Source organism: Oryx dammah, unplaced genomic scaffold, assembly GCF_014754425.2.
Source record: "Oryx dammah isolate SB20612 unplaced genomic scaffold, SCBI_Odam_1.1 HiC_scaffold_11227, whole genome shotgun sequence".
In the NCBI taxonomy this organism is placed as follows: domain Eukaryota; kingdom Metazoa; phylum Chordata; class Mammalia; order Artiodactyla; family Bovidae; genus Oryx; species Oryx dammah.
The window spans coordinates 2,761,249-2,777,868 of NW_024080620.1; the positions used below are offsets into that span (position 1 = coordinate 2,761,249).

Sequence of the window (16,620 nt, forward strand, 5' to 3'; positions counted from 1 at the left end):
AAATATTAGCCAAAGATGAATATTATTTAATGGTATAATAAAATTTTATGCAGTAAGTGGAGCTTTATCTTTCTCTCATTTTATGTATCTATTTTGAAGACATCTAATTATAGTTACAGTTTAATTGATTGTTATGGTTTTAGCTGTTTAAAAGTATCTCATTCTGTTACCTTTCTTTGTTCTTAGGGCTCAAGAAATACATAAAAGACACTATGAAGAAAAGTTTGTTAATGATATGATTGCCTTTGAGAAAGCTTGTGAAAGACTTCAAGATGCTAGAACAAAAGCTGCAATTGTGAAAAAGAATTTAGTCACTAAGGTTCCTGATGGAATGACAAAGTGAACTGAAGCCAGATCACATTCTGTGGTCATTTTGAATTATGGCCATTGTTTAGTTAAAGGATTTTGAAATAATACTGTGAAAGAAGAAGTACTCTATGTCACAAGATTGATTTGTAAATATATCTTCTAAAATATAAAGAATAATTAAAATGTATATCTTCTTGATCATAATTTAACTTAAATCAGGTTGACTTGGCACACCTAAAGATTCCTTATATATCTAGATACCTAGGGAACGATGAAAGCTGACTTATTTCCAGAATTATTGCAAAGCCATTACTTTTATTGTTTCATATTATGAGTTCAGCAATTTGTAACCTATTTACAGCTTCTATGGCAAACTTTGAATAGTTTTTGTGGTCCCAGCTGTTGACTTTTACTGAGACACTGTGTTCACTGATCAGTTTCATAGCCTGCTTTCATATATTTAATTATATTTCATGTTTATTTTATTAAAACTTTCTTTTTTCAAAATAAAAGTTTCACCATTATATCAGTGACTTGTGTTCTTATAAGAATTCAGAAAATATAAATTGAAAAGGAAAATTAAATATTTGTAATAACTTCCTAGAAGACTGTAAGATTTTGTATATTTACTTTTGTTGTGTTAGCCTTCACTTATATAGGGAACAGAGGAGAGAGTTAGAGAAAGGACACATATAATTAAGTAACTGTGATTATAAAGTATCCAGGAATGGTATATAATCATTTTAAGTCTATGTAATATATCAAGATTGCCAGGAGAAATATCAATAACCTCAGATATGCAGATGATACCACCCTTATGGCAGAAAGTGAAGAGGAACTAAAAAGCCTCTTGATGAAAGTGAAAGAAGAGAGTGAAAAAGTTGGCTTAAAGCTCAACATTCAGAAAACGAAGATCATGGCATCCGGTCCCATCACTTCATGGGAAATAGATGGGGAAACAGTGGAAACAGTGTCAGACTTTATTTTTTTGGGCTCCCAAATCACTGCAGATGGTGACTGCAGCCATGAAATTAAAAGACACTCCTTGGAAGAAAAGTTATGAGCAACCTAGATAGCATATTCAAAAACAGAGACATTACTTTGCCAACAGGTCTGTCTAGTCAAGGCTATGGTTTTTCCAGTAGTCATGTATGGATGTGAGTGTTGGAATGTGAAAAAAGCTGAGTGCTGAAGAATTGATACTTTTGAACTGTGGTGTTGGAGAAGACTGTTGAGAGTCCCTTGAACTGCAAGGAGATCCAACCAGTCCATCCTAAAGGAGATCAGTCCTGGGTGTTCATTGGAAGGAATGATGCTAAAGCTGAAACTCCAATACTTTGGCCACCTCATGCCGAGAGTTGACTCATTGGAAAAGACTCTGATGCTGAGAGGGATTGTGGGCAGGAGGAGAAGGGGACGACAGAGGATGAAATGGCTGGATGGCGTCACTGACTCAATGGACATAAGTTTGAGTAAACTCCGGGAGTTGGTGATGGACAGGGAGGCCTGGCGTGCCATGATTCATGGGGTCTCAAAGAGTTGGACAAGACTGAGCAACTGAACTGAACTGAACTGAATATACGGTATAGAATTTAAAATGTAAAGAACAATATAAAAATACATGAAAAGTCTTTGTAAAATTTTAGATGATTTTCAATAGTATTTTCAATCTAGAAAAATAAATGTCTGACTATTATTATGACATTGTTCACTTTATGCAGTAGAGCTAATACCATTCAAAATTTCTCTTTACTGCTCATCAGTTACATATGCAGGGTTTTGTGTTTTGTTTTTAAAATTCTCTAATTTTCTTAATTTATGCTAAAGTTCCAAATATTAAGTATTTTGCAACAGCAGTTATGCATTGTGCTTCTTTGCTGGACTGCTAAAAAATCCTAGTAGCATTTCCCTAATTTTCTGTAAAATCGTAACTTTCTATTTAAATCATGGCTCCAGTTCTGTTTTCTTGTTAATTTGCAGAAAGCTAATGAGCAAGTCATATTGGTATTTTTAATTATCCTTCAAAAAGAACAAAGGGGGATACTGTGATGTGGTAAAAGTATTACAGATGTAGAATTCCATAACAAATTAGATAATCTCTTTGTTACTCCATTTTTCTGTTCTGTATTTAGAACAATACATACCTTCTGGAGACTTAATTAAAAATAATAGTCCATGTCACATAGCATTGTTATGAATTGAATGAAAAAACATAAAAAGCAACTTAGTGTATTCCACAGAGTAAGCACTTAATAAAGATAAGTGTATAGTAGTGGAGGCAGGAATCTTTTCTGTGTAGTTGTAGAAGAATTTTTCAACTATGCAAGTAAGAGCTGTGAGACCCTTTATCAAGGAATGGTAGAATTTTGTATCATATATTTGAACATAATTCATTCAATATTTACTGAATAGTTTTTACCCTTCTTGTATGCTCCCATTCCATACTACAGATCTTTCATAACATTTATCACACAACAAGTAATCATTAACTTCCTTGATTTCCACTCAACTGTGAGCTTTTTTAAGGCAAAGACAATTTTAATCATCTTTTTGTTTCTATTTCTTTGTAAAAATGCAGATGCATATTATATTACACACAATGCTTTGTCTGTCTATAGCTCTGTTTTCCTATTTATGTGTAGTCCCAAGTCAATCTCATGACTTTTACTGCTGCTTACTATTTATATTTTGAAGAATCAAAATTCTGTGTCTCTGGGTTATATCTTAAATTTCATATAGCTCCTATATTTCCAAATGCATGCTAAATACTTCTGCTTTGAAGGCCTAAAATCTTTTGAAAATCATACATCGAAATGGAATTTATTATTTTTTTTTATTTGTTTCCCTCCCTTTCCAATGTTGCTTTTCTTTCTATATGCCCAACCTCCCCTAGGTTCATAACCATCTGAAGTTTCCCATATTAAAATTTTAGAACATATCTTTGACGTTTTTTTCTCTTACCTCACCACATCTTATTAGATCTGAAGCCCCAAAACTTTATCTACAAGGTCTCTTTGCTCGCTTTTCACCAAACCCATTTTCTGTTTCTTCAGGACACAATTAACCTATATTTTCCAGCCTCCTTACACAGTTAATTGAAGCAAAAGACTGAATTTTGATCAGTGGAATCTGGGGAAAAGTGATTGGCAGTCCTTCCAGGTACATACCATGCAGTAAACTCCTTGATTTTTCCTCTTCTTTTGCTATCTTGGAAAACACATGTTAAAGATGGCTGAACCATAAGATGGTTCTGGTTGGGAACCAGAGTCCTGGTTACCAAATCATGGCGGTAGGGTGAACAAGAACACACATTTTGTTTCTTGCCAAACTTTTTCACTAAAGCCAAGAGAGTAAATATTTAATATTTTGTGGACCATATGATATCTGTTGCAACTGCTCAATTACATGTTGTAAAACGAAGGGAACCATAGATAAGATGAAAAAAAATGAGTATAGTTGTGTTGTAATAAAAACTTATTTACAAAATAAGAAGTTGGTCAGATTTGGCCTATGAGTGATAGTTTTCCATAACGAATTAGACTTGCAGTTTTTTAGACCTTATATACACAAGAATGCTAGATTCTTCTAACCCAAAACAAATGTTCAGTTCAGTCGCTCAGTCGTGTCCGACTCTTTGCAACCCCATGAATCGCAGCACGCCAGGCCTCCCTGTCCATCACCAACTCCCGGAGTTCACTCAACTCACATCCATCGAGTCAGTGATGCCATCCAGCCATCTCATCCTCTGTCGTTCCCTTCTCCTCCTGCCCCCAAACCCTCCCAGCATCAGAGTCTTTTCCAATGAGTCAACTCTTCACATGAGGTGGCCAAAGTACTGGAGTTTCAGCTTTAGCATCATTCCTTCCAAAGAAATCCCAGGGTTGATCTCCTTCAGAATGGACTGGTTGGATCTCCTTGCAGTCCAATGAGACTCTCAAGAGTCTTCTCCAACACCACAGTTCAAAAGCATCAATTCTTTGATGCTCAGCCTTCTTCACAGTCCAACTCTCACATCCATCCATGACCACAGGAAAAACCATAGCCTTGACTAGACGAACCTTAGTTGGCAAAGTAATGTCTCTGCTTTTGAATCTGCTGTCTAGGTTGGTCATAACTTTTCTTTCCAAGGAGTAAGCATCTTTTAATTTCATGGCTGCAGTCACCATTTGCAGTGATTTTGGAGCCCCCCAAAATAAAGTCTGACACTGTTTCCACTGTTTCCCCATCTATTTCCCATGAAGTGATGGGACTGGATGCCATGATCTTCGTCTTCTGAATGTTGAGCTTTAAGCCAACTTTTTTGCTCTCCTCTTTCACTTTCATCAAGAGGCTTTTTAGTTCCTCTTCACTGTGGGGCCCTAAATGGGAAACCTTAAAAAAGAAGGACTAGCTTTGAGGTTTAGAGCTAAGATGGCGCCTGGTGGAAGAGATGAGGGCGCGGCCTAAGTTGTCTGTCAAAACTTTTGATTGGCTCTCTTGATTTCTGTGCGCGTAGATAGCGCATGATCACCATAGACTCCTGTTATAATGATGGCACATGATGATTTGACCTTTAATGTGATTGGTGCAACTATGGAAAGTCCCTCACAAACCCCTCCCTGCTTGCCTTTAAAAACCAAGAGCTTACAACAATAAACCGGAACTGCTTAGACGGAACCCCTGTCGCGTCTGATTGTCTCTCGCTCGCCGAGGAGGGGCTGGGTTGCCGGACAGAAGGCTCACCTCTCCTCAGGACCCCTCGGCTTTGCTGAGGGAAGTTCCACTGCCTCTCTCTTTCTGTGGAGCGCCCCCCGCACTTCACTTTCTGCCATAAGGGTGATGTCATCTGCATATCTGAGGTTATTGATATTTCTCCCAGCAATCTTGATTCCAGCTTGTGTTTCTTCCAGTCCAGCGTTTCTCATGATGTACTCTGCATATAAGTTAAATAAGCAGGGTAACAATATACAGCCTTGACATACTCCTTTTCCTATTTGGAACCAGTCTGTTGTTCCATGTCCAGTTCTAACTGTTGCTTCCTGACCTCTATACAGATTTCTCAAGAGGCAGGTCAGGCGGTCTGGTATTCCCATCTCTTTCAGAATTTTCCACAGTTTATTGTGATCCACACAGTCAAAGGCTTTGGCATAGTCAATAAAGCAGAAATAGATGTTTTTCTGGAACTCTCTTGCTTTTTCCATGATCCAGCGGATGTTGGCAATTTGATCTCTGGTTCCTCTGCCTTTTCTAAAACCAGCTTGAACATCAGGAAGTTCATGGTTCACATATTGCTGAAGCCTGGCTTGGAGAATTTTGAGCATTACTTTACTATCATGTGAGATGAGTACAATTGTGCCATAGTTTGAGCATTCTAGACATAACAAATTTCTCAAATAAGTAAATCTTATAACATTCCTTATATAAATAAGGCTACTCTAAAGCATTGTTTGGAGAAGGCAATGGCACCCCACTCCAGTACTTTTGCCTGGAAAATCCCATGGATGGAGGAGCCTGGTAGGCTGCAGTCCATGGTGTCGCTAGGAGTCAGACACGACTGAGCGACTTCCCTTTCACTTTCATGCACTGGAGAAGGAAATGGCAACCCACTCTAGTGTTCTTGCCTGGAGAGTCCCAGGGACGGGGAAGCCTGGTGGGCTGCTGTCTATGGGGTCGCACATTGTTGGACACGACTGAAGCAAGTTAGCAGCAGCAGCAAAGCATTGTTACAGATTTAAATAAAATTGTTTACACATGGTAATAATACTGAAGTATTTCTAAATAAATCATCACTAAACTAATATACAAACACCAACACCAGGACAAAATTTGCTTAAATTGGAAAGTGCTATACCAAAGCCAAGGTTAACAGGAAGAAATAGCAGAAGTTTAGGCTAAAAAAGAAGGTGATGGAAAAAAGTGGGATTGGAGCCAAGAGGTAACATACTATGAGCCCTTTCTTTGAGTAGTGAGATACTGATAGAAGAAGAAAAGCTTTCTTTTCTCTTCTTCCCAGAGATTTCTTAACAGAAGCAGTGACCATCAAGGATTACAGGAACAGCATTTCATCTTAAAAGAAAATTAAGAGGTCAGTTAGCAACTTTTCCTTCTATTTATTTTTTAGAATCAAGAGTAAACTTGTATTTCCTGTCTGAAATCAATCCACTAGTGCAAATTGTATAGTAAGAGAGTACAATGTTTAAGATCACCAACTTTGAAATAAAAAATATTTAAGCTTAAATTCTTTGTCATTTTATTAATTGCTTGACATAAATAAAGTTATTGTAGCTCAGTAGAAATTTTGGTTTCTTCATATATGAAGTATGCAAAGCATTTAGGATATTACTGTATCACACTAAGCACTCAGTTCATGGTAGTGATACTTATGTACAAAGACAATAGATATTCCATGAATTCACAATTAATGACTCATTTTCTTGAAATGTACCTGATGTCTTTTTAATACCTTTGTATTATGTTTTGAAGAAAATATTTCCTACAGTTGCACATTTATCTGCTAACAGGAGTGAGCCTTGTAATTACAGAAGCTAAAAATGCCTGCCATTTGCTGGGAAGATGAAAAGGATGAACAGAACAGAAGCAAGAGAAAGGAGCTATTATGCAGATATATGTTCTTTCACATAATCAAACAAGGGCAAGCATAAACAGAGAATCAAAGTGTTCCCAGATAAATTTTATGCATATTATTTTGACTATTTATTATTAACTACAATGATTTGTTATTGGATACACAATATTTAAAAGATGTATTTTGTAATATCAATAATCTAATATGTGAGTGAAGGGGTAAGTAAAGTTTCTGTATGTTATCAAAGTTAAGCTGTTATTATGTTAACATGTTAGCATAGCATATTATAACTATAATAGATTTTATGTTAACCTCATTGTAATCACAAAAGGAAAACTTGTAGTAGATACACAAAATATTAAAATAAAGAGATCAAAGTATACCACCACAAGAAGTCATCAAATCAAAAAGGAAGACAGCAAGAGGAGAAGAAAGGAACAGAGAAATTGTGAAACAGTGAACAGTTAACAAAATGGCAATAGTAAGACCTTAACTATCAATAAGTACTTTAAATGTAGATGGATTAAATTCTCCAATGAAGAAATGGAATAACTGAATGTATTAAAAAAATAATAGACTCACTTTAGCTTTAAGGATAAAGTGAAGGAATAGGAAAATATATTACAAGCAAATGGTAATTATAGAGAGCAGGGGTAGTGATATTTATATATATATATATATATAAATACACTTAGACTAAAAATGGTGAAAAAAGACAAAGTCATTAAATAATGATAAAGGATCAATTCACAACAAGATATAATGATGTTAAATATTTATGCACCTCACACTGAAGGACCTAAATGTATAAAATGCAGAACTAAAAGAAGAAATAAGCAAAAGTACAATAATAGAAGACTTTAATACTTGACTCACAGCAGTGGAAAAGTTATAAGACACAATAAGAAACTATATTTGAATATTTTAGACAAAATGGACCTACCAGACATATATACAACATTCCTTTGAGTCACAGAAGAATATGCATTCTTATCCAGCATATATGGAAAATTCTCCAGGATAGATTATGAGTTAAGTCACAAAACCTGTCTCAACAAATTCAAGAAGATAGAAATTGTATCAAGTATCTTTTCCAAACACAATGCTACGAAACTAGAAATGAATAGCAGGAGTAAAATAGAAAGTCATATTTTCCCATACCAACTAGCCCAAATGGGTAACCAGTATCTCTTAGACTCTCTCACCCTGTGTCCCTCTCTGCCCCTCTCTCTCCATATATGTATGTATTGTGCATGTATGTAATATGTAAATGAAAAGAAAACTAGAAAATTAATTCCTAATAAAAAGAAGCCCTTCCTAGGTAAGCATAAATGCCAAAATCTTGGATGGTAGGATGAAACTTGGGCTTGTCTGGCAGAGAGATTTTACTGGGGTAATTGAAAATTTATAGTTTCATAAGTTATAAGTTTACAAAAATTTTTGGGCTAATGTGATGGATAGAGTCTTTAAAACCCTCAGATAGAGAACTAGTTCTTGCTAAATTTCTCCAGTGGAACTTCTGCTGAGGTTTTTTTTAGTATTTCAGGAAGTTGGAAGGCTATGATTGAAAGCAGAGAGAGAAAGCAATTTATAACCATCATGCCTAGATTCCAAAGACCTGCTAGAATGAGGAATTGGTAATATGCATAAGGTTGATTTCACCCTCAAAACCATAGAACAAGAACCTGCCAAAGCCTCCACAGATTCCCTCATCCAACTCAATCTCTAATTGGACAAAAGTGATCAATTCCTTACTCTTAGTGTCCTGAAATGTCTTGCCCTCTTTAAGGGAAAACAAAATGTACTCTATTCTCTCAAGTTGTTTTAAAGACATTGTCTTATGTATAAAAAAGAAAGCTGTGAGACATATGAAACATAGAAAAATATGACCACAAATGCCCCAGATGTTGCAATTATTAGACAAGAAATTTATGTAAAATAAATGACATAAATATTTAAAGAAATTAGATGAAAAATCACTTAAATAGATTAAAAGATGGAGAATTTTAAGAGGAAAATAAAACATCTAAAAGAGAACCAGATCAATTTCTAGAAGTTAAAAAAAGCCATATAATGAAACCAGTTCAAGATGGTGGAGAAGGATGTGAGCTCATCTTCTCCTGTGAGAGCATCAAATTGCAACTAGCTGTTGAATAACCATCAACAAGAGGACACGGGAACCCACCACAGATGATACCCCATATCCAAAGACAAGAAGCTGCAGCAGGATGCTAAAGATGCAATCATGATAAAATCAAATGCCATACCCACTGTGTGGGTGACCTTCAAACTGGAGAACAATAACACCAAAGAAGTTTTCCCACTGTTGTGAAGGTTCTGAACTCCACGTCAGGCTTCCCAGCCTAGTGATCCAACAAAAGGACTGGGAATCCCCAGGGAATATGATCTTGAAGGCCAGCAGGATTTAATTATAGGACTTCTACAGGACTGGGGAAAATAGAGTTCACTCTTAGAGGGAACAGAGTCTCGTGTGCACTGAGACCCAAGGGAAGGGAGCAGTGACCCCACAGGAGACTGGACCAAAAATACCTGCAAGTGTTGAAGAGTCTCCTGTGGAGGCATGGGTCGGTAGAGGCTCACCACAGGAAGTGGGGCAGTGGCAACAGCAGTCTGGGAAGGCCTCCTTGGTGTATGCCTTGGAGGTTGTCACTTCCCTACCATAGAGCCCTTACACCCCAGGGCTGTAGACTCAGGCCACAAACTACCAGAGAGAGAGTGCAACCCCACCCATCAGCAGATAATTGGATTAAAGTCTTACTGAGCAAGGCCCTATCCAACAAAGCAAGACCCAGTTCTTCCCAAAAGCAGTCCCTCCCATCAGGAAACTTACACAGGCCTGTTAGCCTCCTTCATCAGAGGACAGACAGAAGCATGAAAAACTATAGTCCCACAGGGATAAAACAAAAACCATGTTATAGAAAGTTAATCAGGATGAAAAAGCAGAAAGTTATATCCCAGAGGAAAGGACAAGATAAACCCCCAGAACAAGTAAATGAAGTGGAGATAGGTAAGTCCAGGAAGCAGTGAGAGTCCCAGGCATGATAAACTCAATGAGGAACACACTGAGACACATAGAAAACAAATTAACAAAAATTAAAAACATAGATAAAATATTAAAGGCAATAAGGAAAAATGAAAAATAACATATAGGGGGACTCCTTCCAGGCTATCAGTTGATTTCTCAACAGAAACTCTACAAGCCAGAAGGGAATGACAGGATATATTTAAAGTGATGAAACACAAACTTTAAATGATACAGTAGAGCAGTTAGACCTAATTGATATCTATAGAACATTTCACCCCAAAACAATGAATTTCACCTTTTTCTCAAACGCACATGGGAACATTCTCCAGGATAGATCACATCCTGGGCCATAAATCTAGCTTTGGTAAATTTAAAAAAAATGAAATCATTCCAAGCATCTTTTCTAACTACAATGCAGTAAGATTAGATCTCAATTACAGGGGAAAAACTATTAAAAATTCCAACATATGGAGGCTGAACAACACGCTGCTGAATAACCAATGAATCACAGAAGAAATCAAAAAAGAAATCAAAATATGCATAGAAACGAATGAAAATGAAAACACAACAACCCAAAACCTGTGGGACACTGTAAAAGCAGTGCTAAGGGGAAAGTTCATAGCAATACAGGCATACCTCAAGAAACAAGAAAAAAGTCAAATAAATAACCTAACTCTAAAGCAACTAGAAAAGGAAGAAATGAAGAACCCCAGGGTTAGTAGAAGGAAAGAAATCTTAAAAGTTAGGGCAGAAATAAATGCAAAAGAAACAAAAGAGACCATAGCAAAAATCAACAAAGCTGAAAGCTGATTCTTTGAAAGGATAAATATAATTGACAAACCACTAGCCAGACTCATCAAGAAACAAAGGGAGAAAAGTCAAATCAATAAAATTAGAAATGAAAATGGAGAGATCACAACAGACAACACAGAAATACAAAGGATCATAAGAGACTACTATCAGCAATTATATGCCAATAAAATGGACAACGTGGAAGAAATGGACAAATTTTTAGAAAAGTACAACTTTCCAAAACTGAACCAGGAAGAAATAGAAAATCTTAACAGACCCATCACAAGCACAGAAACTGAAACTGTAATCAGAAATCTTCCAGCAAACAAAAGCCCAGGTGACAGCTTCACAGCTAAATTCTACCAAAAATTTCGAGAAGAGCTAACACTTATCCTACTCAAACTCTTCCAGAAAATTGCAGAGGAAGGTAAACTTCCAAACTCATTCTATGAGGCCACCATCACCCTAATACCGACAAAGATACCACAAGGAAAGAAATCTCCAGGCCAATATCACTGATGAACATAGATGCAAAAATCCTTAACAAAATTCTAGCAATCAGAATCCAACAACACATTAAAAAGATCATACACCATGACCAAGTGGGCTTTATCCCAGGGATGCAAGGATTCTTCAATATCTACAAATCAATCAATGTAATACACTACATTAACAAATTGAAAAATAAAAGCCATATGATTATTTCAATAGATGCAGAGAAAGCCTTTGACAAAATTCAACATCCATTTATGATAAAAACTCTCCAGAAAACAGGAATAGAAGGAACATACCTCAACATAATAAAAGCTATATATGACAAACCCATAGCAAACATTATCCTAAACGGTGAAAAATTGAAAGCATTTCTCCTAAAGTCAGGAACAGGACAAGGGTGCCCACTTTCACAACTACTATTAAACATAGTTTTGGAAGTTTTGGCCATGGCAATCAGAGCAGAAAAAGAAATAAAAGGAATCCAAAATGGAAAAGAAGTAAAACTCTCACTGTTTGCAGATGACATGATCCTCTACATAGAAAACCCTAAAGACTCCACCAGAAAATTACTAGAGCTTATCAATGAATATAATAAAGTTTCAGGATATATACTCAACACACAGACATCTCTTGCATTCCTATACACTAATAATGAGAAAATAGAAAGGGAAACTAAGGAAAAAATTCCATTCACCATTGCAATGAAAAGAATAAAATATTTAGGAATATATCTACTTAAAGAAACTAAAGACCTATATATAGAAAACTATAAAACACTGTTAAAAGAAATCAAAGAGGACACTAATAGATGGAGAAATATGCCATGTTCATGGATCGGAAGAATCAATATAGTGAAAATGAGTATACTACCCAAAGCAATATATAGATTTAATGCAATCCCCATCAAGCTACCAACGGTATTTTTCACAGAGCTAGAACAAATAATTTCACAATTTGTATGGAAATACAAAAAACCTTGAATAGCCAAAGCAATCTTGAGAAAGAAGAATCGAACTGGAGGAATCAACCTGCCTGACTTGGCTCTACTACAAAGCCACAGTCATCAAGACAGTATGGTACTGGCACAAAGACAGAAATATAGATCAATGGAACAAAATAGAAAGCCCAGAGATAAATCCACGCACCTATAGACACCTTATCTTTGACAAAGGAGGCAAAGATATACAATGGATTAAAGACAATCTCTTTAACAAGTGGTGCTGGAAAAACTGGTCAACCACTTGTAAGAGAATGAAACTAGAGCACTTTCTAAACCATACACAAAAATAAACTCAAAATGGATTAAAGATCTAAACGTAAGACCAAAGCTTCTGCACAACAAAGGAAACTATAAGCAAGATGAAAAGACAGCCTTCAGAATGGGAGAAAATAATAGCAAGTGAAGCAATTTACAAACAACTAATCTCAAAAATATAGAAGCAACTCCTGCAGCTCAATTACAGAAAAATAAATGACCCAGTCAAAAAATGGACCAAAAAACTAAATAGACATTTCTCCAAAGAAGCCGTACAGATGGCTAACAAACACATGAAAAGATGATCAACATCATTCATTATCAGAGAAATGCAAATCAAAACCACAATGAGGTACCATTTCCTGCCAATCAGAATGGCTGGGATCCCAAAGTCTACAAACAATAAATGTTGGAGAGGGTGTGGAGAAAAGGGAAGCCTCTTACACTGTTGGTGGGAATGCAAACTAGAACAGCCACTGTGGAGAACAGTGTGGAGATTCCTTAGAAAACTGGAAATAGTACTGCCTTATGACCCAGCAATCCCACTGCTGGGCATACACACCAAGGAAACCAGAATTGAAAGAGACACATGTACCCCAATGTTCATCACAGCACTGTTTATAATAGCCAGGAAATGGAAGCAACCTAGATGTCCATCAGCAGAAGAATGGATAAGAAAGCTGTGGTACATATACACAATGGAGTACTACTCAGCCATTACAAAGTATACATTTGAATCAGTTCTAATGAGGTGGATGAAACTGGAGCCTATTATACAGATTGAAGTAAGCCAGAAAGTAAAACACCAATACAGTGTACTAATGCATATATATGGAATTTAGAAAGAAGGTAATGATAATCTTGTATGTGAGACAGCAAAAGACATAGATGTATAGAAGAGTCTTTTGGACTCTGTGGGAGAGGGAGAGGGTGGGATGATTTGGGAGAATGGCATTGAAACATGTATAATATCATATATGAAATGAATCACCAGTCCAAGTTCAATGCATGATATTGGAATATTGGGGCTGGTGCACTGGGACTACCCAGAGGGATGGTACAGGGAGGGAGGAAGGAGGGGGGTTCAGGATGGGGAACACGTGTATACCTGTGGCGGATTCATGTTGATGTATGACAAAACCAATACAATATTGTAAAGTAATTAACCTCCAATTAAAATAAATAAATTTATATTTTTAAAAAGTGATGAAAGGGAAGAAACTGCAGTCAGTGATACTCTACCCAACAAGACTCTCATTCGAATTTGATGGGGAAATCAAAAGCTTTCCATACAAGCAAAATTTAAGAGAATTCAGAACTGCCAAACCAGCTTTACAACAAATGCTAAAGAAACTTCTCTAGGCAGGAAACACCAGAGAAGGAAAAGACTTGCAGAAAATAAACCCAAAAGAATTAAGAAAATGATAGTAAGTTCAAATGCACCACCCAAAAGACATAGACTGGCTCAAATCAGTCATTTTGTTGCGTCCGACTCTTTGGGACCCCAAGGACTGCATGCAGCATGCCAGTCTTCCCTGTCCACCACCAACTCCCGGAACTTGCTCAAACTCATGTCCATTGAGTCGATGATGCCATCCAACTATCTCATCCTCTGTTGTTCTCTTCTCCACCTGCCTTCAATCTTTCCAGGCATCATGGTCTTTTCCAATAAGTCAGTTCTTCACTCAGGTGGCCAAAGTATTGAAGTTTCAGCTTCAGCATCTGTCCTTCTAATGACTATTCAGGAGTGATTTCTTTTAGGATTGACTGGTTGGATCTCCTTGCAGTCCAAGGGACTCTCAAGAGTCTTCTCTAACACTACAGTTCAAAAGCATCAATTCTTCAGCACTCAGCTTTCTTTATGGTCCACCTCACATCCGTACATGACTACTAAAACAGTAGACTAGGCAAACCTTTGTTAGCTAAGTAATGTCTCTGCTTTTTAATATGCTGTCTAGATTGGTCATAGCTTTTCTTCCAAGGAGCAAGTGTCTTTTAATTTCATGGCTGCAGTCACCATCTGCAGTGATTTTGAAGCCCAAGAAAATGAAGTCTGTCACTGTTTCCATTGTTTACCCATCTGTTTGTCGTGAAGTGATGGAAACAGATGCCACAATAGACTGGCTGAGTGAATGTAAACATGTGCGTGAATGCACTTCCACTTACCACATCACTCTGCTTGACTCCCCAAATTATATGTAATTGTTTTATATTATTGGGTTAATCATGTTCATATTATGGCTTGTGATTGTAATTACCTTTTTTGTCTGGCTATTGATTGTGATAAATTAATAAACATCTTTTATACTGTGATTAAAAAAAAAAAAGGAATCAGTCTTGCAAGGGGACAACAGTTCTATCCCTGGTCTGGGAAGATCCTGCATGCATCAGAGCAACTAAGTGCCTGCACTACAACTGCTGAGCCTGCACTCTAGAGCCTGAGAGTCACAGCTACTAAGCCCACATAGAGCAGCTACTGAAGCCCAAGTGCCCTAGAGCCTGTGCTCTGCTACAAGAGATGCCCCTGAAACAAGAAACCCTTGCAATGCAGTTATAGAGTAGCCCCTGCTCACCACAACTAAGACATAGCACAGCCTACATAAATAAATAAACAAATAATTTTTTAAAACTATACAATAAATTGAGAATATACTGGAAGGGCTTAATAGCAGACTGGTCAGAGCAGAAAAAACAATTAGTAAACTTGAACAGTTTACTAATTTACTAATTGCAAGAGAAATCACTAATTTACTAATTTATTAATGGCACCCCACTCCAGTACTCTTGCCTGGAAAATCCCATGGGCGGAGGAGCCTGGTAGGCTGCGGTCCATGGGGTCGCTAAGAGTCGGACACGACTGAGCAACTTCACTTTCACTTCTCACTTTCATGCATTGGAGAAGGAAATGGCAACCCACTCCAGTGTTCTTGCCTGGAGAATCCCAGGGATGGGGGAGCCTAGTGGGCTGCCGTCTATGGGGTCGCACAGAGTCGGACACAACTGAAGTGACTTAGCAGCAGCAGCAGCAGCAGCAATTACTAATTTACTAATTTCAAGAGAAATTGGAAATTACTCAAACTAGAGCATAATTAGAAATTATCCAAATTAGAAATTACTAATTTACTAATTTCAAGAGAAATTAAAAATTACCCAAACTAGAGTATACAAAGGAGACTATATGTGTGTGTATGTTAGTGAAATATTTGAGGCTTTCTCATCTAAAAGTAATGAAGAATTCATAACAAACACCATCACAAATAATTACTGAAAGCCATGTGCTACTGGTGTTACTAGTCTTTGTGTTACCAGTGTTAGACCCCTCCCCTGCCTTTGAATCTCAGTATTTTCAGATTGCTTATATCTAAAATCAACAGAAAGTTTTTCTCAAACTGAAACAGTAATATTGCATATTATATATGGAAATGTAAATATACATATATATAATTTTTCCCTACTTCACTCTTTCACTCAGTTCATTTTTTAAAGCTTCTTAGAATTCTGTTGCAGTATTTCATAGAATAACTCTTGCCTTCAATGTAAATTCTAGACTTAATCAGGATGATATTTTTATATCTCTACCCATTCACAGATATAGTCCCCATATATGTGCATGCATAGAAAAAATTAAAAAATCTTAAAGAACAATATTTGACCTCTGCCAGAATTCTCTCTTTAGAAGTGCTACCAAATTCCCTGATTTGTTTTTTGTATTTACCTTCTAATACTATTCTTGGTTGCTTGTGTTCCAATCATGCTAAATACCACTGATTCTTGAAAATGCCATGATTTTCTGCTTTCCCTCTTTGATGTCAATATTTTTCCCTCCCAGCTACAATACTCCATATTGCAAACACTACCAGAATAATTTCTCAAGAAATATCCCAACACTGTGGTCTATAAAAATTTGACTAATTCTTTCAATTATTGCTGTTCAGGAACTAAATTGTGTCCAATTCTTTGAGATCCCATGGACTACAATCCAGGCTCCTCTGTCCTCCACTATCTCCCAGAGTTTGCTCAAATTAATGTCCGTTGAGTTGGTGATGCTATCCAACCATCACATCCTCTGCTGCTGCCTTCTCTTTTTGCCTTCAATCTTTCACAGCATCAGGGTCTTTTAAATGAGCTGACTCTTCACATCAGTGGCCAAAGTATTGG

The 16,620-nt window shown here is 36.8% G+C and overlaps 1 protein-coding gene across 1 annotated transcript in view; it reads left to right on the forward strand.

Moving 5' to 3' along the window:
• LOC120861100 (leucine-rich repeat and IQ domain-containing protein 3-like) overlaps positions 1–833 on the forward strand; it is a 194,116-nt gene extending 193,283 nt beyond the window's left edge. Inside the window, exon 8 of the mRNA XM_040236763.1 lies at positions 187–833. Within this exon, the coding sequence (XP_040092697.1) occupies positions 187–343 (157 nt within the window). The 3' untranslated portion in view covers positions 344–833. The remainder of the gene's footprint in view (positions 1–186) is intronic.
• The last annotated feature ends 15,787 nt before the right edge of the window (positions 834–16,620 follow it).